This window comes from Colius striatus, chromosome 20, assembly GCF_028858725.1.
Source record: "Colius striatus isolate bColStr4 chromosome 20, bColStr4.1.hap1, whole genome shotgun sequence".
Classification (NCBI taxonomy): domain Eukaryota; kingdom Metazoa; phylum Chordata; class Aves; order Coliiformes; family Coliidae; genus Colius; species Colius striatus.
The window spans coordinates 8,660,740-8,681,935 of NC_084778.1; the positions used below are offsets into that span (position 1 = coordinate 8,660,740).

At 49.8% G+C, this 21,196-nt stretch overlaps 2 protein-coding genes across 12 annotated transcripts in view; one reads left to right on the top strand and one right to left on the bottom strand.

Moving 5' to 3' along the window:
- Nucleotides 1–285: 285 nt before the first annotated feature.
- On the bottom strand, nt 286–4,439 carry LOC133627352 (ribosome maturation protein SBDS-like). The gene is made up of 2 exons (XM_062012276.1): nt 4,271–4,439; nt 286–4,083 (listed from the first exon to the last, which is right to left on the bottom strand). The coding sequence occupies exons 1-2, from the start codon at nt 4,396–4,398 to the stop codon at nt 3,876–3,878; spliced, it is 336 nt and encodes a 111-aa protein (XP_061868260.1). The 5' UTR covers nt 4,399–4,439; the 3' UTR covers nt 286–3,875.
- A 245-nt stretch (nt 4,440–4,684) lies between these two features.
- TYW1B (tRNA-yW synthesizing protein 1 homolog B) overlaps nt 4,685–21,196 on the top strand; it is an 82,618-nt gene continuing 66,106 nt past the window's right edge. For 7 of the 11 annotated variants that reach the window (XM_062012264.1, XM_062012266.1, XM_062012269.1 and 4 more), the window contains exons 1-9: nt 4,701–4,764; nt 5,974–6,026; nt 6,104–6,264; nt 6,828–6,968; nt 7,167–7,268; nt 8,454–8,648; nt 9,758–10,039; nt 11,200–11,322; nt 18,797–18,923. In XM_062012264.1, the coding sequence (XP_061868248.1) occupies nt 6,023–6,026; nt 6,104–6,264; nt 6,828–6,968; nt 7,167–7,268; nt 8,454–8,648; nt 9,758–10,039; nt 11,200–11,322; nt 18,797–18,923 (1,135 nt within the window). In that variant the 5' untranslated portion in view covers nt 4,701–4,764; nt 5,974–6,022. Of the gene's footprint in view, nt 4,779–5,973; nt 6,027–6,103; nt 6,265–6,827; nt 6,969–7,166; nt 7,269–8,453; nt 8,649–9,757; nt 10,040–11,199; nt 11,323–18,796; nt 18,924–21,196 lie in introns of those variants that run through there. The other 4 variants (XM_062012265.1, XM_062012267.1, XM_062012268.1 and 1 more) reach the window with 4 other exon arrangements.

Below are 21,196 nucleotides of genomic sequence, written 5' to 3' on the forward strand. Positions count from 1 at the left end.
ATGAGGGAAGAGGAAGGAGAGGGTAAGGCAGAACTGGGAGCAGTGGGATCACTGGGAGCTCACTGGCATGGAGACGTGTCCCCTCACCAGGGTCCTGTGGGGAGGTTTCTCTTGGTCCAGGCAGCTGTGCTGCTGGGGCTGGGAGGGAGCTGCTGTGTGGCACGTGCCACCCCCAGCCCCGTGCCAGCCTGGGGCTCCCTTGCTCCCCTGGCCAGGGCCCTGCAGGCTGCGTTAGCGCTTCCCTTTTTTTAATCTTGCTCTTTTCTTACACAAGTCCTGCCCTTTGCATGATGGTCATAGAGGCATTTGTTAAAGGATTAAGCAGAGTATAGGTTTATAAATTCTTATAGAGCTAATGGAAATATTTTTATCCCTCTACAACTGTTCTCAATAAATACAGCTGACCCAGCTTGTCTGCAACCCCGAGTGGCTTCCTCATGTGGGCACCCCATCACCCGGGAAAGGGGTGAGGATGGGCTGATGATGGTTGGCCCTGAGGCCTCTGGCTCCCGTTTCCTTGGCAAAGGTTAAAAATGGATAGTGAAGGGTGTGCACCACACATTGGGCACCCAGCATGGAGTGAGGGGAGGTGGAGGGACCCTGTAGGGCCCAGCTTGGGGGGTTGGGCACAAAGATGAGGTGTCCCATGCCTGCTGTTGGCTCATCTCATGCGCTGCCTTGGGGTCCCATGGCCCTGCATGCTGCTGGCACTGGGACCATGATGGGAACTTGGGCAGAGCAGGGAGCTTGAGTCAGGGGATGGAATTTCCCTCCATGTGCTGCCCCTGGGCATCCCCATGGCTGAGTGAATGCTGCTGGGAGGCACCATGGGCACTGGGTACAGCTGGGCCTCCTGTGAGAGAATCCATGCCCAGTTACCCCAGTTCATCTTCACCAGGAGCTGGCAGGGTGAAGGGCTGTGTGAGGAGTGGCACTGGGATGGGTGAGCTGTGTCTTTACCTGCCTTCTGGTAGGCATCACCCACCTGCACCCCATTATCCCTCCCTGCTATCCTGTCCTGCTTCTGTCCCTGCATACTCTGGTGATGTTCCTGTACTCTTCCCAAGCAACCAGGCCCTTTTTCCACCTTGCAGAGATTTCTTTCCTCTCCTTGAGCACTTCCAGTAGCTCTTTTGTTCATTCATGTAGGCCTCTTGCCTCTTTTTTCTGATTTTTTCTCCTTGTGGGGACACACTGATCCTGGGCTTGGAGCAACTGGCACTTGAAGCAGCTCTCATGGGTGCTCCTACCATCCAGGATCCTACCCCATGACATTCTGCCCAGCAGGGCTTGGAAGAGGCCAAAGTCAGGTCAGCTGGAGGCCAGGGTCACAATCCTGCTGGTGCCCTGCTTGTTCCACACAGGACCTTGAACTCCACCATCTCATGGTCACTGCAGCTGAGGCTGCCTCCAACCTTCACAGCAGAGCCTCTTTGTGTGCCAGCACAAGGGCCAGCCACACACCTCTCCTTGGTTCCTGACCACTTGTGCCAGGGAGCTGTCACCAGCATTCTGTAGGAACCTCCTGCACTGTTTGTGTGCTTGGCTGAGTGGCTTTTCCAGCAAACACCAGTCCTCCATGGGGCCCAGGGATTGTGACAGTGAGGCAGCTCTCAGCTGTTTGTAGGCCTCATCCACTTCCTCTTCTTGATCAGGTGGCCTGTAGCAAACTCCCACCCTAGGATCACCCACAAACACTCAGCCTGCCCCTCACCCCCCAGGCAGAGCTCAACTCACTCTAATTGCTGCCTCCCACAGACAGCAGCTCCCCCACCTTGCCTCCTTGGCCTGTCTTGTCTAAACACCCCTTCCCTGTACTTATTTTTCCTTGTATTTTCCCATCTAGGAGAGCCATGGGCAGCCTCATCTCTCTCTCCAGCATCGGGGGCTGTGTGCATGGGGTGAGCAGCAGCTTGGGAGCTTCCTCCCCGGTCTCTGTGTGGTGTCAGTGCCCTGCCATGCCCAGCCCAGCTCCCCTGCCCGTCACAGGCAGGTTGCCCCAGGCAGGGAGGTGTGGGCTGGCTCAGGGGTCAGTCAGGAGGCTGCCTGGGTGTTGCTCCTGCCCCTGCTGCTGCCTTCCTGAGACATCCACGCTTGGTTTACTTTTAACCCAGAAACCAAAGCACTGTCTGGGGTTTCTTCCCACCCTTGTGCTTTTTTGCTGCTTGTCACATCCATTTCCAGTGGCTGCTCTCCTGGGGCAGAGTGAGGCTGCAGCAGTGGGTCTGATTGTGCCAGGAGCACACGATGCTGCTGCTGCCTGGGGGCTGCCCTCCCCTCCCCTCCCTCATGGAACAGTGATTGGGATGCTGTGTCTGAATGCATTTAGTGATGCCCTCTGCTCACAACTTGGTGATGTCAGTACAATCAAAGCCTCTAGTCTATTGCATGCCACTGCTCCTGATCTCTTTTAAAGGCAGCTAAAACATCCCAGAATTACCATGCAGCAGGCAAATGGGCCACAGACCAGATTATTCATGCAGCTCTGGCAGACAAGTCTTGAACACATTTTGTGGCTTCTCTGTTCTCCACAGCCAGAGTGGAAAGACCAGACCAAGTGCTAGAAAGATTTTTCAGGGTTCATCCCAAATGTTGACAACATTACAACCACAACCACCTACTGTGCTAACAAAGCACCACACAGCTGCTCACTCACCTCCCACAGCATGGGGGAGGCCCCAGGGAGATGGGAGGAGAAAAGATCCCCAAGGACTTGTGGATGGAGACAAGGGCAAGGGAGGGCTCACTGCTGGTGATGGTTCTGGGCATTTCCATCCCTGGAGACTGGCTCTGGACATGTGCACTCATGGGACACCCTCCCAGTGGACCCATGGACCATGACTGTGGGAGTTTGGCATCTTTATTGCAGGAGCTGTGGTAGTGCTGGTGTGGGGGCACAGCAGAGTGCTGGTGGTGGCTGGGGGACACCAGCCCTGTGGCTGCTAGGTGGGCTCAGCAGTGGTGGCTGCATGTCCCACAATGCTGGTGGCTCCTCACACACTGGCACTGGCTTTCTTTCCCAGCCTTGCTTTGCCTCTGGACACAGTGTGGGCCACGGGAGTGGGAAATCTCACTGGTTTTGGGCTGGGCATCTCAGCACACATGTGAAATCACATTACCTGGCTGCTGCAGGGTGTGAAATGGAGTGTTGTTTCAATGACACCTTGCTGAAGACCTTCCCCCCAGCAATGTGGGGATGATGTGGCTCTGTGCAGGGATCTGAAACCCCACTGTAGCCCTGCAGGTCTGGTTTTAGAGTTGTGACTGGGAATTTTTTTTTGTCCTCAAAGATTCTGGCCAATGCTGAACCTCCAACAAAATGGATGTTGGTGGGATTTCTCCTTCTGCATTTCACTGAAGGTGCACAGTGCATAGCAGCATAAGCCTTCTGCCATCAGATGTCTGCATGAGTTTGGGTTTAAAAATGTTGGGGTGTGTGTCCAGAAGTCTCCTCATTGACTTTCCAAACAGAAGAGGACGTGAGAGTCCCTCTGGGGGCCTGAGCTGCAGGTCTGTTGGCACAGCATCCTTTCTTTGGATGGCAGCTGGTACCTGCTGCCTGAGGGTAACACGAGGGATCTTGTGTTGTTCTACAGCCTGGTGAGGTGGATGTGGATGGAGACTTCCAGCCCCTTACTGAAAATTCACAGAGGTTTCTGTTCCATGAGAAACCCTCAGTGTTGCTTCCAAGGTGCCTGGTTGGGTTCTTTACTCAGTCAGAACTTCCCAGGGGCTTTCCCCATTTTCAGGACAGTTCCTCACAACACACTTCATGATTTTTGCTGCTATTTCAGTCATGGCAAGGTGATGGGATTGCCAAGTGCCCCATCTCTCAGCTTTCATGCTTTCCACCCTTGTCTACTCTTTCCTTCAGCTCATGCCTTTGTGCTTCCCTGAGCAGTGCTGTATGGAGCAGATCTCCAAGCTTTGATATAGCTGAGTGTGGAACCCACCATCTTACAGATCTCCGTTTGGTCGTCCGTCCCAAACGCTCGAACGAGATCTTCCTTCTTTGCCACCTGGCCCTTGGACACGTTCACAAACACCGTGTGCGTCTGCAGCACCTCGTCCAGATCTTTCTCCCTGCCGAGGAAGGGCGGGTTAGAGACGCGGAGCCAGCGACACGGGGAGGCTCGAGCGAGGAGGAGCAAGTGCCGCTGCCAGGGCCCGGATCGGGGCGGCCCGGAACCCTCCCCGGCCGCCCAGAGCAGCGCAGGGGCCCGGCCCGGCCCCCGGGGCTCGTCCCGCTCCCGCCCGGCCCGTCACTCACGCCCCGCTGCGCCATCCCAGGACCTTGTTGCGGTAACAGGCGATCTCGAAGCGCTTCCCGCCGCGCCGCGCCCGCACCACGGCCACGTTGGTGAGGCGGATCTGGTTGGTGGGGGTGAAGATGGACATGGCGGCGGCCGCTGCTCCTGGCGCCGGGCCGCGCCGGGGGGCGGGGCCTCCCTAATCCGCCTCCCCATTGGCTGCCGCCGCGCCCTCGTGGCCCCGCGCTGCCTCGCCATTGGCTGTGGTAAGTCCCCACACGGCCCCGCGCCGCCTCCCCATTGGCTGCCGCCCCGCGCGCTCCGGCAAAAGCCGTCCGGGAGGAAACGGGGCGGCCGGAAAGCGGAGCCGGGGGTCGGGAGAGGAGAGGAGAGGAGAGGAGAGGAGAGGAGAGGAGAGGAGAGGAGAGGAGAGGAGAGGAGAGGAGAGGAGAGGAGAGGAGAGGAGAGGAGAGGAGAACGCGAGGGCTGAGGCGGTGCGAGCGGCGGGAGCCCGGTGCGGGGAGCGGGGTAACGACCGCAGGGGACGGGCGGTGGCCGCGAGGGAGGGAGGCATGAGAGGGGCAAGGAGGGCGAGGATGTGTGAGGGGACAGTAGTCGCGGGAGTGAGAGGGGTAAGAACCGCGAGGGAGCGCGGAGTGAGGGGCAGTGGCCGGCAGCGCGGTGCGAGGGAGCCGTAGCTGTGTGCGGTTCCCGGGGCCGTGGAGGGCCCGGCCTGGAGGCAGTTCCACGGGCGGACGGTGCAGAGGAGTTGGATGGGGCGGGCTCGGGGCTGCGGGGGGCAGGCGCAGGGTTTGGGCTGGGGAGCAGTCCCAGCGGGCCCAGGGGACAGCGCAGGGGGAGGCGGAGCGGGGCTGCCCGGGCTGCTGCAGGTTTCTGGAGCTCCCCGGGGTGTCGCTGCTTTTGCCGGCAGCACTGGGGCTGCAGACACCCTGCACCCTCAGCTCTTGCCTCTTGGGATGTTGGGGGCTGCTGGGGGGAGGGGTGAGGGACACCCCCTCAGCATATGACCTGAATTGTAACAGCCCAAGGCCACGGGAAGAGAAGACAGTTTGTAGCCTCTGGGAAATACTCTGTTTCTCTGCTTGTCTGCACAACCAAGATCCTGCAGGACTGCAGAAATCGGGTGTTACCCATGTTTCTTAGTCAACAAGTGTCATAAGTGAGCCTTGTGTTTCCTGTGACATGGGTAATCCTGGGCTCTGTGCAGGTGTGCCTCCAGCTGCAGCATTCTGTGCCCCCCATGTCCTGAACCAGCTGGAAAAGTCTCAGTTGTTCTGAATTGAATTCACTTGTGACAGATCTCTGAAGTACTTCCAGTTTTTCAGTCTGGCCTGAAAACTTTCGGATAAAGCCATTGTCATTGGCGTGGCATCTAATGCATACAAAGGTTCAGCAGCAAGACCTGGGGAGATGATTTCCCCCTTGGAGTTCTGTCTCCACAGGTCTGCCTGTGGTGGGCCTGTGCAAAGCTAAGGCTGGTGTGATACAGTGGGTATTTCACAAGGACTTTTTACCTTCAGAGTCTTACACAGCACAGGTGTTTTCTGCCTTTCCTTAGCACAGAACCTGCCCTATTCAAGAGCAACCCAGAGTTTCTGTATGACAGCCTAAAATGTTAGCTTGGGTACACAGGTGAAAGTCAGCTGGCTCACTTCTGAGGAGGTGATAGCTCCTTGATGCAATTGTAATGTCTTGTCTTTAGCCAGAAGCTGTCTCCTGCAGAGCCTGAGGATAGCTAATGGCATGAGACTATGGGTATTTACATCATTTTGTGTGCTTCTTCTAAATTCATGCTGTAGGAACCTGCCCTAGTTAAATCTGGTTTATTTTAGATTTGGATGTCTCGATGGATACGTGGAACTTCTTCTATACTTGCCTGGTGTCCTTCTGGCTGCACAGATTCTACATCTATTCTGCTGTTGCTTTTGGGATCAGCATTTGGATTGTTATGCAGTTCACCACCATCAAACTCAAGAAGAAAGTGACTGAACATGTAAGTGTTTTGTCTGAGAAGACCCCAGAAACCTATGTGTGGGACTGAGTAGTTGCTGGGTAGAGGGACCCACTGGTGCAGTGCCATGTGCAACTTCACTGTGGGCCCACTGAGGTTCTTGTAAATCCCAGATGTAGTTGAGTTCATCTGCTGGCTAGAGTCCTCAGGCTGAAGTGTCTTATGTCTGTGAGTAGCTGAATGCCCTTGTTGCTCTGATGTGGAGCAGTTCTCCGCTGGATACTATTTGCTCTGAGAATGTGTCAGCATGGGTTGCTGTCACTTCATGTAAATCACTCTGCTCATGCTCAGTGTTTCCAGTGATGTTGATGAGGTTGGACTGGATCCTCCCTGGTGTGGGAGATGGGCTACTGGGCTGTAGCATGGCCCAGTTCACAGATTGAGTTATGTGTTTCTCAAGATTTGACAGAAACTCAAAGGCTTTGGCTGTTGCATTTGTGTAGTGCTGAGAGTCTGGTCACAGGATTTGGCTTTAAATGCTTTTGGGAAAATGGAGTTAACATTGCTTTGAAAAGTGATTGAGTGCAACTCTGCTTGTTTCATAGGCTGGAATATCCCAGGGGAATCCTGCTGCTTCTGAAAGAGTAAAAGACAAGCTTGTAAATGGATGTGCCACCCTGCAGGCCAAGGAGGTCTATGTTGCTGGGGTGAAGATTTTCTATGGGTCTCAGACTGGCACAGCAAAGGTATAAGTCACTTTTTTCACACAGGTGGAGTTGATTTGAGATACTGTTGAGATTTGGGTGTGTCACTTGCCTGTTCTCATGTGTCAGTGTCCTTTCTGTGCTCAGAGTAGTCTGGTGGTGGGGTGTTGCAGGGCTTGTTTGACCCTTGGGTTGAAGTAATCAATACTTTTCTGTGTTTCTTTTTGTTTTTTTCTTTAGAGATTTGCCAAAGATCTGGCTGAAGCAGTTACTTCCCTTCATTTGCCTGTGGAAGCCATTAGCATGGGAGACTATGATCCAGATGATTGTTTATCAGAGGAGGTAGGTACGTCACAAATAGGAACAACCAATGTCCAATGGTACAACAAGGGGCAACGGGCACGACAGGAGAGGTTCCAAAGAGACACAAGGAAAAACTTCTTCCCTGCTGAGGTGAGGGAGCACTGGCAGGGGCTGCCCAGATGGGCTGTGGAGGCTCCTTCTCTGGGGACATTCCAACCCAGCTGGATGAGTCCCTGTGTGACCTGCTCTAGGTGGTGCTGCTCTGGCAGGGGGGTTGCACTGGATGAGCTTTCCAGGTCCCTTCCAAGATCCTTCACAGAATCTTAAAGGTTGGAAGGGACCTTGAAAGAGGACAGAGTAGAGGAGGAGGAGAACCTCTCTCCACCTACTACCCACAGCCCTTCTAATCCACTCCAGGATGCCATTGGCCTGGGAATTGTTGGGTGCCACTGAGTTCCCCCTGGCCTGTCTCTGACAGTGTGTGCCTGGGGAAGGGTTCAGAACCAGAGAAACGAGATACTGGTGCTTCTCCAGCCTTCACAGGTGGAGCAGAAGCCTCTGGTGAGGTGTGTTTATATTGAGTGATCCATGATAGATTTTTCCTCTGTGAAATTGGCAGTTGCTCTCTGAATCCATGGAGGACTATTGCTGCAAGAGCCTGTCAAGAAGCTAGCACAGGAACATAGAGTCATTTCAGCTGGAAGAGCCCTTTAAGCTCATGGAGTGCAGCCTGTGTCCCAGCCCTATCCCGCACCAGCCCATTGCCCTCAGTGCAACACCCACCCAGCTCTGAAACTGCTCCAGGGACTCCAGTACCTCCCTGGGCAGCTGTTCCAATGCCTGACAGCCCTGGCAGCAAAGAAATCCCTCCTCACATCCAGCCTGAACCTCCCCTGGTGCAACCTGAGGCCGTTTCCTCTTGTTCTATGGCTTGTTACTGGGGAGAACAGACTGACCCCTGCTTCGCTACAGCTTCCTTTCAGGTAGTTGTAGAGAGCAATAAGGTCTCCCTGGAGCCTTCTTTTCTCCAGGCTAAACAGCCCCAGATCCCTCAGCTGTTCCTCATCTGGAACATGCTCCAAATCCTTTACTAACCATTGACTGGGGTGGGGAAGGTGGATGTCCAGTTCTGTTTTACCACTTCTTAGCAGGAGAGAGACAGCTTGATCTCTCCTGGCTCATTCTGAAAAGAAAAGGCACTGATTGTTCTGTTTACGTTGTCAGACAACCAGCAGGAATGTTTGCGTGTTCTTGGTGGCGACATACACCGACGGGCAGCCCCCCGAGAGCGCCGCCTGGTTCTGCAAGTGGTTAGAGGAGGCTGCGAGCGACTTCCGCTTTGGGAAAACACATCTGAGAGGCCTGAGATACGCTGTGTTTGGCTTGGGAAACTCTGTCTATGTTGATCAGTACAACACAGTAAGTGTCTCTTGCACAGCTTGCTTTGACTTCTGCTCTTCTGAAAGACTCCAAACCTGAGCGATGCTGGCAGTTTGTGTGAGAGCTGCAGCTCTTGTGTGGGCTTGGTCTGGGGCTGGGCTTGGAAACCATTGTGCTGCACACTTAGATGAGAAACATAAACTATCTAAAATGTCTCACTGGTGGGTGTCAGGAGGTTGGAGCAGCACTTTTTTCTGTTGTACCCAGTGACAGGACAAGGGGTGATGGGAAGAAACTGGAACACAAAAAGTTCCATTGAAACAGAAGGGAAAACTGTTTCAGTGTTTCAGTGAGGGAGCCCTGGCCCAGGCTGCCCAGGGAGGGTGTGGAGGCTCCTTCTCAGGAGGTTTCCAAACTTTTCTGGACATGTTCCTATGTGACCTGATCTATGTGGAGCTGCTTTGGCAGGGGACTTGGACTAGATAATCTCTAAAGGTCCCTTCCAACTCCTACCATTCTATGATTCTATGAAAGGAGTCCCCTAAGCACTGCATGAACCTGGGATGTACAGTAATGTGGCTGGTAAATCCTTACTGAGTTAATTCCCAGCTTTCAAAGGTTTCTGTCAGTGCCTGAGGGCACAGTACTGTAAACCTTCTCACCTCCTGCCTTTTAGTTCAGAGCATTTGTCTCAAACTTACAGGCTTTGCTGTGTTGTGTGGATTTTAGCTGTATTTCCTGGTGTAAAATATGACATTATCTTACCCTGGGAATTGGTTTCATCCCAGTCAGAAAAAGGGCATGACTTGTCAGCAGGTGGTGATGTTTGTATTGCCAGGGCCCCAGGAAATGTGTTAGGCCTGTGGCCATTTTGACCAACAAGTGTTGCACACTGAAGCTTGTTCCCAGAGCTCATCTTTTACCACATCAGTGTGGCAGCAGAGATGTTTTCAGATGATTCTGAGGGTGGAAGGTGATGTTCAGGCTGGTGTCTGCTCTGAGTCAGTGGGTGAGGAGTCCAGAAGCCCCAGCCTTGCAGTGAGGGAGCAGCTTACTGGATTGGTTTCCAGGGTTGGTCCTTGCTTTCTTAGTTGCCTGTGTTGTTTAATTTAGGCTTTAATTTCTCCCTAACTTTCATCTTCTTTTAGGTTGGAAGAAACATTGACAGGTGGCTGTGGATGCTCAGTGCCAGCCGCATCATGACGCGTGCCGAGGGCGACTGCAACGTGGCCCAGAGCAAGCACGGCAGCATTGAGGCTGACTTTGAAGCCTGGAAAGCCAAGTTCCTCAGTCGACTCCAGGCCCTCTGCAGAGGGGAAAAGAAGCCCTGCAGTGAGAAGTGCAAGAAAGAGAAGTGCAAATCTCTGGGGAAGCAGAGCAAGGAGAGCTCAGATCATGAACACAAGGCATCAGAATACAAGAAAACTGAGGTAGTCAAAGTCCTTATGGGGCCTTATTTCTGGGTTAGTGCCCTTCAAAGCATCATTTGTCTTCTCTCCTTTCTCCTGCAGCCCTGAGGGCTGTTGTGGGAGCTTGGTATTTCTTCATTTTGGAGCAGAATGGGGAGAGGGATGAGATCCTATGGCAGATAAGTAGAATAAGCCACTCAAAAAGGACTGAAGAACTAGTGTTGAGCCTAGTCCAGGTGGCATTTATATGATGAGGGAGTCTTTGTCTTGAATTGGGGAGGTATATGTTGTGACAGTTGCTCCAGGGAGCCTGGCTGGGTTCTCATCAAAGTCTTTGCTGTCTCATGGCCAAATGAACTGTGCAGTTCCCTGTGAGCTGTTCACCTGCTTCCATTCCATTGAAGCTTAGGTGCCTTACCTGCATCCCAAGCTGTTTCCAGAGGCACCTTGGAGAGTGTTACCTAAGCAAGTCCTGTATTTCCAATGAATGTGTCTGCTTGTAATTATTGAGGTGTCTCTGGAGTATTTGTTGACTGCAGATTTTGAGAGGGAAATTCTCTTGCTCTGGAGTGTAAGACCCAGAGCTGCTGTGGCCCTTTGCTCCTCCCTGCAGGGCATTTATTGTGGGTTGGAAGTAGTTGCTGTGGCTGTGTTGGATTTTGTGGGGAAACAGGGGCTCTTCTGGCTGGGTGGGCTTGAGTGTGTCAGCTGCTGCAGAAACAAGAGGGACAAGCACCCACTATGGTGCTGGACCTTTGCTGTGTGCAGAAGTGGAGACAACTCTTCTGCCTGTGAAGAGTTTGACTTGTATAACAGCTCTGTCACTCTCTGTTCCTTAAGATGGGCAGTCAGAGGAGTTAAAGGCTTCCAGACCTTTGCAGTGTGCAGTGGGAGCTGGACTCCTCTGCATTGCTCCTTCTGTGATCAGATGGGCCCATGAGGACAACAGAGCAACGTGGAGGCAGGGGACCTGGGCTCAATTTCAGAGCCCTTAAACACACACATTGATGAAATTCCCAGGTTTAAATGCACCTCACATACATTATGCAGGTTACTATTGCTTGTTTTTCTGCAGTCTTCTGATTGTGAGAGCTGATTTCACTGGCTAGCATAGATGAAAGCCTTCTGTTTAACATTCAGGTACATTCCTAATTCCTGTTTTTCTCTCATTTCTTACACAGGCTGAGGAGTTGTTTGAAACCAGTAGTGAGGAGGAGGCTGATGCTGAGGAGCATGGTGGCACAAATTCTGTTGTTGATGTTGAAGATCTCGGCAATATCATGAGCCACATGAAGAAAGCAAAGGTACTGCTGTTCCAGCATGCCTGGAACTGCTGAGTCTGGGTCACTGGTCAGCTGAATTGGTTAAAATATTACCTGCTGGTTTTGAACCTGTAAGAGTCTAGCTTAGAGGGAGAGTAAAAGATGAGCTATTGCAGAACCTGTCCTGAAAAAGAACATCCTTGGAGGTGTGTTGGATGTAGTTAACTGACTTGTTCATTCAGCAGATGCTGCAGTAGTTACCTGTTGTGTTCAATCTGAGGAAAAATTGACTTCCAGAGCTGCCACTCAGATGTGACTGTGCCTCTGCTGTTGGGAGGTGGAAGGAGGCAAAATACTTCCTGCTGCTTGTAAAAAAACCAAACTGTTGGGAGAATAGCTCCACTGACCTGGGGACAGGGCAGACTGCTGTGTGGGAGCTCCTGTCCCTGAGCTTATATGGACTTGTGCATGCAGCTTGCAAGAGATGAGTGGGTGAACCTTTTGGCTTTCCTTGGGAGGGAGGAAGATGAGCCTTGGAAGGAGAAAGGTTTGCAGCTGTGCCAGGAAGTAGTCCTGCTTCTTTCTCCCAGAGGTGCTCAGCACTGGAGGTCATGGGCAATAATGGAACCATGTCTTCTAAGGCAGCAAAACCTGGGGATGGTTTGGACCAGGGAAGGAAGGAGGTGTCCTCCAGCAGCTTTATGAAAAATGAGATATTGAATTTTCCCTGACTGACAGAAGGTGGCAGTGCCATGATAAGAGTAGTGTAAGCCAGGAAATCCCCATGTCATAGTCCAATTTATGAATCAGAAGTGAGCACAGCAATAAAATGCTTCCTGTCCTTGGCTTCTCCTGCTTGTTGCTATGGTGGGGAGCATGAAGTCAATGTGGTATGGTTTTATGCAATGAGGCTGCATTGCTGTCAGTGACTTTGTGTGATCCATTGAAATACTTTCTGCTTAGCTTTCTTGTTGCTGTGCTTGAGCAGTGAGAGGCCTGTGTGCTGTGAGTTGCTGCAGAAGTGCAGGAATCTCTGTGTAGGTCAGTCTCTTGTGGCTCTGACCTGAGCCGCCCTCTGATTTGAGGTGCAGCTTCTGTCTAAGCCCAGATGCTCACCTGGATCTGGAAATAGCAGGTTTTGATTTGCTGCCTCTTCTGAGGAGATGACAATGAGTTGTTCTGCTGTGGCAGCTCAATGCTGCCTTCTCACCTCTGCAAAGGGTTAAACCTGGAGAGCATAAGTGTGAGTGGGTGTGGGAGTGCACTGCCTGGAGGGGTCCTGGCCTTTCTGGATGTGAGCTCTTGTCAGCTGATGAGACAGGAGGCCCTAAACTGTTGGAGGAGCTTTTCTTTGTAGCTGATGCCACTGAACTGTGCTGCAGTAGTCTCAGGTTTTGAGATTAATTCTGAAGCCTTAAATGCTGTAGTTCTCTTTACTGGCCTCCCTATTCCTGTTCTGCTTGGTTGATCTGCACAACTGCAATCTGTGCTCCTTGCTTCATGCCTCTGTAGCCAGACCTGGTAACAGAGAAGGAGTCCTGAGTGGTGGCTTTAACTCCTCAGGTCTGGGATTGGGGGTATTGCTTCCAGAGCAATGGCAGGATATGGTGGTGTAAATACTTCATGGGGGAGCCTGAGCTGTCCCTGTTGTTACATGGGAGACAGAATGACTTTGTCTTGATGGTGAATCTCCTGGGGTATGTGCACGTTGACTTGCAGCAGCTTTATGCAAACACTTGAGCTGTAAAATGATTCTGTAGGTTCAGTTATTTGCTATAATGAAAACAAATGCTAAAGACTTGCTATGAAAGAGCAGGATGATCTGCACTTATGGAAGTAGTTTATCACAATCAGGCTTTCTTGCTCCCAGGCAGAAAGATTTGGTTGTTTAAACCCAGTGCATCTCAGTTTGTCACATCCTCCCTTCAGTGGCTCTGAGTTTGTGCAAGGAGTTTTCATGTTCAGGTGAGACACGTCCCTTTTGTCTCTGGCACAATGCTGAACAGTGTAAAATTAATCTGACACCTTTGTTTCACACTGCTGTCATCTGCTGTCTCACAGTAATCCCTCCCAGCACAGGCAAATGTGTGGGTTTTGGATCTGAACTATCCATACACAAGCTAGCAAGTCTGAAGAACACTTGTGTATTTCAGGGTGTTGTCACAGACGTTTCTTCATATGCACTTAATTAAACTGAGCCACACTTCATATCCAGCATTGGGATTTGTGGCTGTCAGCGTTGTGTATTAACCCCTCTTCATATGGGAGACACAACAGCAGGTCTCCCTTGTGCAATATAGTTACCTTGAAATGTTTTAGGGTCCACTTTTGCTCTTTTTTTTTTGCAGGCAGAATTGCCAGCAGATAAGCCCCATGTGCACTGCAGTCACCATCATAATTCCTCATTGTCCTGATAGGGGATGGCAGAGTGGGGCTGTGGAGGCGAGTGAAATCTCATAGTATGTGCTGACAGCTACTTCATTGCTGCTGAAATCCAGCCCTTCTTTTTTTCCCAGAGTAATTATACTTTGAGAATTTGTCGAGGTGATGCCTACTGGGGTCCTGAACTGGAACCAGACCTTTCTGTCAGTGCAGGCAATGCCTGTGCTTTCATGAAGGGAATTGCTGGGCATGAAAGTCCAGCAGTGCATAATGGGGCCAGGGCCTGAAGGAGGGCTGGGGAGGTCTGAGGCTGTCAGCTCAGAGCTGCTTCTCTCAGGTGCCTGATGATCCGTGGCTGTGGTGCCAGGCAGGGCTGGCTGATGCATGACTGGGAGGTTCAGGCCTGGGTTTTCTCTGCATTCACTACACCTCCAGCTGCCTGTTTCTAGGCTGGGAACCTGGGCCTGTTTTCCAAACTGCTCTTATGCAGCAGGAAAAGGCAGTGGTGGTTCACAGTGGGTTTAATAACTAAGTGGGCTTTTAAGTTTTACAAGTGTGGCACACTCTGCCTGTCTTCCAGAGTTACTCCCCTGAAATGTATTTCTCAGATAAAATGTGAAATGTAATGGGTATGTTTGTGGCCTGCAAGACTGCTATTAATCATAAGGACAGCATTTCTCAATGTAGATTATCTCCCCCAGCTGGGAGATGGTGATAAACTGGAAAGACAGATCAATCCAGACTTGTTCCCAGGGAATGAGATGGCTTTATTAACCTTCATATTTATAAACTGCAGACCTGAGTAATAGTAATAATAATGCCCTAATTCTTTTAGATGGGTTAGGTGTAATCAGATGGGCATATTTTGCTGACACAGTCTTGAGATTAATGTTCTTGTTTTCTAAACCAAAAAGTTTAATGCTGCTCACAGTCACATTTGCAATGTAAATACAGAGGAGGAGTGTGTGAGAGAGCAAGAGCCAGACTGAGCTGACAGGAGACAAACGGTGTTGCAGAGTTTGTTCAAGAAGCTTCTGTTGACTTGTTGAGCACGTCAGTTTGCCCCAGGGGAGGTTTTCTAATTCCCTTTGGCACTCCTCCCTAGAAAGCCATCTTGTGTTAGCAGCTTACCAGCACTGGGGCTGTGAATTGCACCACTCAGTGTTTCACAGAATCTTAAGGATTGGAAGGGACCTGGGAAGATCATCCAGTGCAACCCCCCTGCCAGAGCAGCACCACCTAGAGCAGGGCACACAGGAACTCATCCAGCTGGGTTGGAATGTCTCCAGAGAAGGAGACTCCACAGCCCATCTGGGCAGCCCCTGCCAGTGCTCCCTCACCTCAACAGGGGAGAAATTCTTCCTTGTATTTCTTTGGAACTTTTTCTTTTCCAGCTTGTGCCCATTGCTGGTTCCTAGCAGTTGTCTTGGTGCTCACGTGCAAATGCTTAAAGCCATTTGCCTTGGTGACTGGCAGCAGTTGGAGTATCCTGTGTGACTGGCAGGGTGTTTCATCCATGGACTGAGTGAAGGTCAGCTCTGCATTTGTTCCAGTTGCATTGTGAGAGCCAGAACTCTGTACCTGGAACAGGAAAGTTCCTGCACTACGCTGACGGGCTTCTGTTCCTCCTGCGTTGTGTCCAAGGGTTTCTTTGTGGAGGGCTGCTCCCTTTCCTGTTCTTTTGCCACATGTTTGTTTTAGTCTTGCAGGAAGGTTGCTTTGTGAAGGAAGAGGTGCTGTTCCTGTGGGCAGCCTCATGTCTAGCTGATATTTAGAAAAGCCCCACGTGGTTCTTGCCTGTGGTGCCACTGCCAGATGAGCCTGAACGAGGGAAAATTGTCAGCTTTTCTAGCTGTCCTCTTGCCACTGGAGTGTTGCTTCCAGAGCTCTGCTTAGTGTCAACTCTTCATTCATGTAATTTATGAACTTTACTCCTTCACTTAATGACTCCTCTGGGAGCTGTACTAGAATTTCTTGCTGCCAGTCAGTCTTTTCCTGATAACCTTGCCAACACTTTCCATTAGTTCTGGTTCTGCTAGGCCTGGCTCCAGCCCCTGGTGTATTACTGTTTGCTTAATGTTTGTGTCTTTTCACTTGTTCAAAGATCCTGGAGCCTTTTGATTGATGAGGCTGTTACTCATGACTCAGCCAGGGTCTCTGTGTCATTTGACCACTGAAAGGTGAAGTAGGACAGAAGTTTAGCCAAAATTTGCATCTTCTTGGTGTTGTTTTCCTTCTGGGAGTAAAAACTTCTTGGGGAACGTATCTCTTTGAACTGTGGCACATCAATAAATAGAGCTATGAGGCTAAAAATGCAACATGAAGTTAACTTAGGGACTACTTCTTTGTATGGAGTTTAGATCTGTCTTCTGTTTTTCTTGCCTCTGCAATATTAGTTTGAAGAGTGTTTAATGAAATAAAATGGGAAACACGGGGAGGTATTGGAAACCTTGACTTCTTGGAGGAAGTACCAGTAGCATGTTGTGTTGGTCATATTTAGATGTGGCTGTGGATGAGTTTGGGAGGCATCTTTGCAGGAAATCCTTTGAAGCACTGTGATTTGCAAAGGGGCAGCGATGCCACTGCCCTGGCATGGAAGGCTGAGGTCCTTGTGTGTGTGTCTGTGCCCTCTGCTCTTGACCCATCAAAAATGAGCTTCTGCCTGCTGATAAAGGATAAGCTGCCTCTGCCTGTTGTGCTGCCTGAATTGCAGTCAAAGGGAAGAGACTTCTTCCCTTCCCCTATCAGAGGTGACTGCAAGTCCTTAGGCCTGAGGTTGGACTGCTGTCATTCAGATCTGCTTCAATGGCAGTGGCAAAAACACCCTCCAGCTGGAGCTGTGCTGGGCCCTGTGGTTCCTGGGAGCTGGAGCATGTCCCTGGGTTCTCCTGGTTGTGAACACAGGCCAAAGGATGACTCTTCAGGTTTTGGCAGTGAAGTATTCCAAGGGCATGAAAAGCTGTTTCTTGTCATTACTTGCTTGATTTCTTACGGAAAGACAGTAACTTGCTTTGGATTTACTACAGGGCTTTCTACTAAATCACCAGAACTTGCTTTTTTGGGGGAAGGAGAGGGCAGGGGGGAGTGAGTGACTGTGTGGGCTTTGTGCCTGGCCTGGGCCTAATCCATGACCATAAGTCTTTTTCCAGTAACATGAATCTTTTACTGTTGAAGCATCTTGATGAGAAATGAAGACCAAGTCTCAAGAAATGAGCTTTTAACCTCAAAAAAAGGCAAGCCCTTAACAGAGCTAACCTTTGAGGGAAGTTGTGAAGCACTGTAGGAAGCAGTGACATTCTTCCTGAAAACTCAGCAAGCAGAGAGAAAGGCAGCAGAGGCCAGAAAGAGCTTTCTCCTGCAGTAAGGAGCATATTGTCTTGCTGGTCATTAGGAATGGCTAGATTACTTTCCCTCTTTGTGGAGCTTATTTTGGCAAGCTTGAGAGCATTGGTTTCCTTAGTGATGCCAACAGTTGGTGGGCAGACTCAAACTGGAAGTGTTTGTATGAACTTCTTATGTCTTTGGCACAGAAGAGGCTGGATGTGAAATAGCCTCAGCTTTGTGACAACAAAATGTCCTCTGGTTGTTTTGTTTGTTGTTTATCCATAACTCCTTACTTTCAAAAAAAGCCATAAAGGACTGACAGATTAGAAGTTGCATGAAATATCAAAGTAATTACTTACACTTTGATGCTTTTTTGTGCAGACATGAAACAATAAATACCCATAAAGTCTCAGAAGTGACCGTTGGACCGTGGGGGATTCACAATTTATGTGCCAGGGTTTGCTTCTCCTGCTTGTAACTTTATGCTAATATGTGATATTCCTGGGTTTTGTTTTTAAGTAAACTCCAAGGGCTTAACTGTGTCTATAAAGCAGCGTGGTCTGGGTTGACTCTGGGCCTTTCTTGCTTGGCCTTCAGTGATAGCAGTACAGGGGAAAGGGACCTGAGGGTTCTGGTGGGCAGCAGGATGAGCATGAGCCAGCAATGTGCCCTCATGGACAAGAAGGCCAATGGCATCCTGGGGGGATCAGAAGGGCTGTGGGCAGTAGGTGGAGAGAGGTTCTTCTCCCCCTCTACTCTGCCCTGGTGAGACCACATCTGGAATATTGTGTCCTGTTCTAGACCCCTCAGTTCCAGAGGGACAGGGAGCTGCTGGAGAGAGTTCAGTGCAGGGCCACAAAGATGATGGAGTAGAGCATCTCCCTTGTGATGAAAGGCTGAGGGAGCTGGGGCTCTGGAGCTTGGAGGACACTGAGGGGTGACCTCATTCATGGTTACAAATCCATCAAGGGTGAGTGTCAGGAGGCTGGAGCCAGGCTGTGCTCAGTAATGGCCAATGACAGGACAAGGGGCAACAGGTACAAGCTGCAACAGAAGAGGTTCCAAAGAAACACAAGGAAAAACTTGTTCCCTGTTGAGGTGAGGGAGCACTGGCAGGGGCTGCCCAGATGGGCTGTGGAGTCTCCTTCTCTGGAGACATTCCAACCCAGCTGGATGAGTCCCTGTGTGCCCTGCTCTAGGTGGTGCTGCTCTGGCAGGGGGGTTGCACTGGATGAGCTTTCCAGGTCCCTTCCAACACTTGAGATTCTGTGAATTTTGGTGGTGTGCCTAGCTACTGCCTTAGGTGACTTGTGGAGAGCACAGCTACTCTCTAGTCTCCTGAGCTAAGTCATTACAGTGATGTGACTTTCTTCCCTAACCTTTCTCAAATAACTGGGACAATAGCTGCTTGTCACTCTAGGCAATTGTGTGTCAGGCACAAAGAAGTTTCTTCTCTCTGTGTGATGTTCTGCCTAGAGATGAGGGTTTTATGCAGTCATGAAACACCTGGGCTTAAATCCTGGAGTGTCCTCATGAGATTCAAACACCTGGTTTCTTAAAATGTCCTAGAGAATCTTATTGCTGTATTACTAGAACTGTTGTGGTGTGATGTGGGTTTCTTTTGTTTAATTTACTGTGTTAAATTACTGAAGGCTCAGAGTCTGATGGGAAGAGGGATGAAGTGCAGGAATGCAAGAATTCATCTGTGGTCTCTTGCATTTGAAGTTTAGCAGGTCTGGCTGAGCCATGCCACGGTGTTTGAGATGTCATGCTTGGATCTAAATGGTTGTACTTTGCTGTCTTCAAACAGAGAGAACGTGAGCTTGAGGAAGGAGATGCTGGAATGAGCCTGACTGGAGAGAACAGTGGGAGGAAGGAGGAGAGTGAAAAGAGAGAAATGATAACCCCAGCTCTGAGAGAAGCACTCACAAAACAAGGTGAGGTTCTGCAGAGACCAGATGCTGAACCAGGCTTTGAAGTCTTAGTTGGCAAAGCAAGTGAAAGACTGCTCTATGTTAAAGAGGCTGCTCTGCACCCTCGGTTGAGGTAGGCTTTAACCAGAGGGAGGACAGAGATGAGGCAGGGACTGTTTGTCCCTAATTGTTGCTGGGGAAGAATCTGAAGCTGGATTGTGTGTCTTGGCATGATACATACTGTCATGCGTGGAGAGTGTATCAAAGTTCATGGTCTTGAGTGTATCTGCTGGAGCAGCATCAGAGGGTCCCTCATGGCTGTAGCTCCTGCGGTGTAGGTTTCTCACAGCATGTTTAAAGATCAGCTTTGGATCTGTTTTACATCTCAGTGCTCTACTTTTACTTCAGTTTCAATCTTAGATTTTGTTACTGACACTTTTTCCAGAAAAGGAAGGAGTTCCCTCACCTGAACAGGAAAGAAATTCTTCCTTGTGTTGCTTTGGAACCTCTTCTGTTGCAGCTTGGACCCATTGCCCCTTGTCCTGTCATTGGACATGACTGAGAGAAGCCTGGCTCCTTACAGTTAAATCTGCCTCTTGCTGGCACAACTCTCCCCTCCTTTCCTCTGCTGCTTACCTAATTCTTTAATGGCTACTCAACAGTGGAGAGAAGCTTGCTTTCTTTATTCACATGTCATAACTCCAAATGACACATCAAGACAGGCTCACGTGGCTATAAAAATACAACTCCTTCCTTCCCTCAGCACCATTGCCTCCAAAAGAATGAGTGCAATGTAGTCAAAAGATAAGATGATTTATTTAGCAACCACTGGTTGCTTTGGCTGTAGGTTCTGTGTCTTTTCAAGATTATCCCTGAGGGTGTAGTTAGCCCAAGAGAAGGAAAACCCAGTATTAGGGATTCAGGAGACAGCAGCTGTTCTTTTAAATGCTAGTTGCATAACATAACTTTGCCTTTGAATAGTATCTCTTGACATCACTGAAGTGCTCACTCCTTTTAATTTCAGTCAGATAAATTTACCTTCCTGTAGGTAAATTGAATTTTACTTAACCAATGGTTTGATTTTAGTACTGGTGCTCAATTTCAGCTCAACACTAGCTCACCTATTGGGCTGCACAGGCATTAGCCCTTGAAGTTGCCTGACTGCAAATACCTCTATAAAAGATGCTCTGTAGTGATCAGTTAAAGTTGCAGCCAACCTTCTATTGTGAGAAGACCCTGAGTCTTGCATAGAATATGAATATAGCACAAACTATTTAATGCCTCAGTAACAAATAAAGTGGAAGAGAGGGAGGCAGTTGAGGTTTTGTGTGTTAGATTTGCAGTGTTAATGCTTTAGCAATTTCATCTGCTTAAGTAGATGGCATGAAATAAACTGAAAATAGAAGCTAACTTTTCATGTTAATGTTTCCTGTGGTGATTGGGAGATAAAGCCTAACAGGTCTGTGTGGTTTTTCTCCAGTTGCTTGTAGGTTCTTGAAACAATCCCTGTTGGAGTGAAAGGTGTCTTGCTTGGCCTGGATACTGGGAGGATTTTGTACCTGCTGAAGTTTGCCTTTCAGGAAGTGCATTTAAATTCTCCTTTAGCTTTAGAGGGAGTCTTCAGCTGTTGTTTTAATAGCAAAGGTGACTCAAAACCCCACTGTGAATCCATAGGGTTTCCTTCAGTGTTCCCTGCATCAGCTGTGCTTATTTTCAAAGTACAAAACATTGACTATCTTTTACACTTTCCTGCTGCTATAAAGCCAATACAGCAATAGCACAAAGACCTGTGCTGTGTTTGGTTCGTTAACCATCCTTAGTCTTAACTGCTCTTCAATTTGCCAAATGTTTTATTGATAGTCATGGTCAAACTGGAAGCCAAGCAAATTGCTGTGCTGAATACAAAAGCAAAGGCTGGCAGCTGGGAGAATCATGGTTTTACTGCAGCTGACTTCTTGAAATGTTTGGAGGTCGAACATGATGTAGCACAGTAGCAGCCAGTTTCATCATCCCTACCAAGGTACAGTTGTATTTAGCAGTGCTTCGGGTTGTCTTTGTGTTCCTCTTGAATATGCAAGAGTAAAACAGAGGAAAAACAGGCTCAAGACCTTGAAGAGCTGATTGCTTGCTTAGGAAATTCTGTGGGCCTGGGTTTCTTAGGCTGCTCACACTGTTTCTGACATGGGCATTTCTACTGTGGCACTATGGAATAAAGCTCCTTTATGGTAGGCCACAGGACAGGAAAAGATTAATGATACCCAAAGACCAACTCCACTTACATTGCATTAATTAGTCTG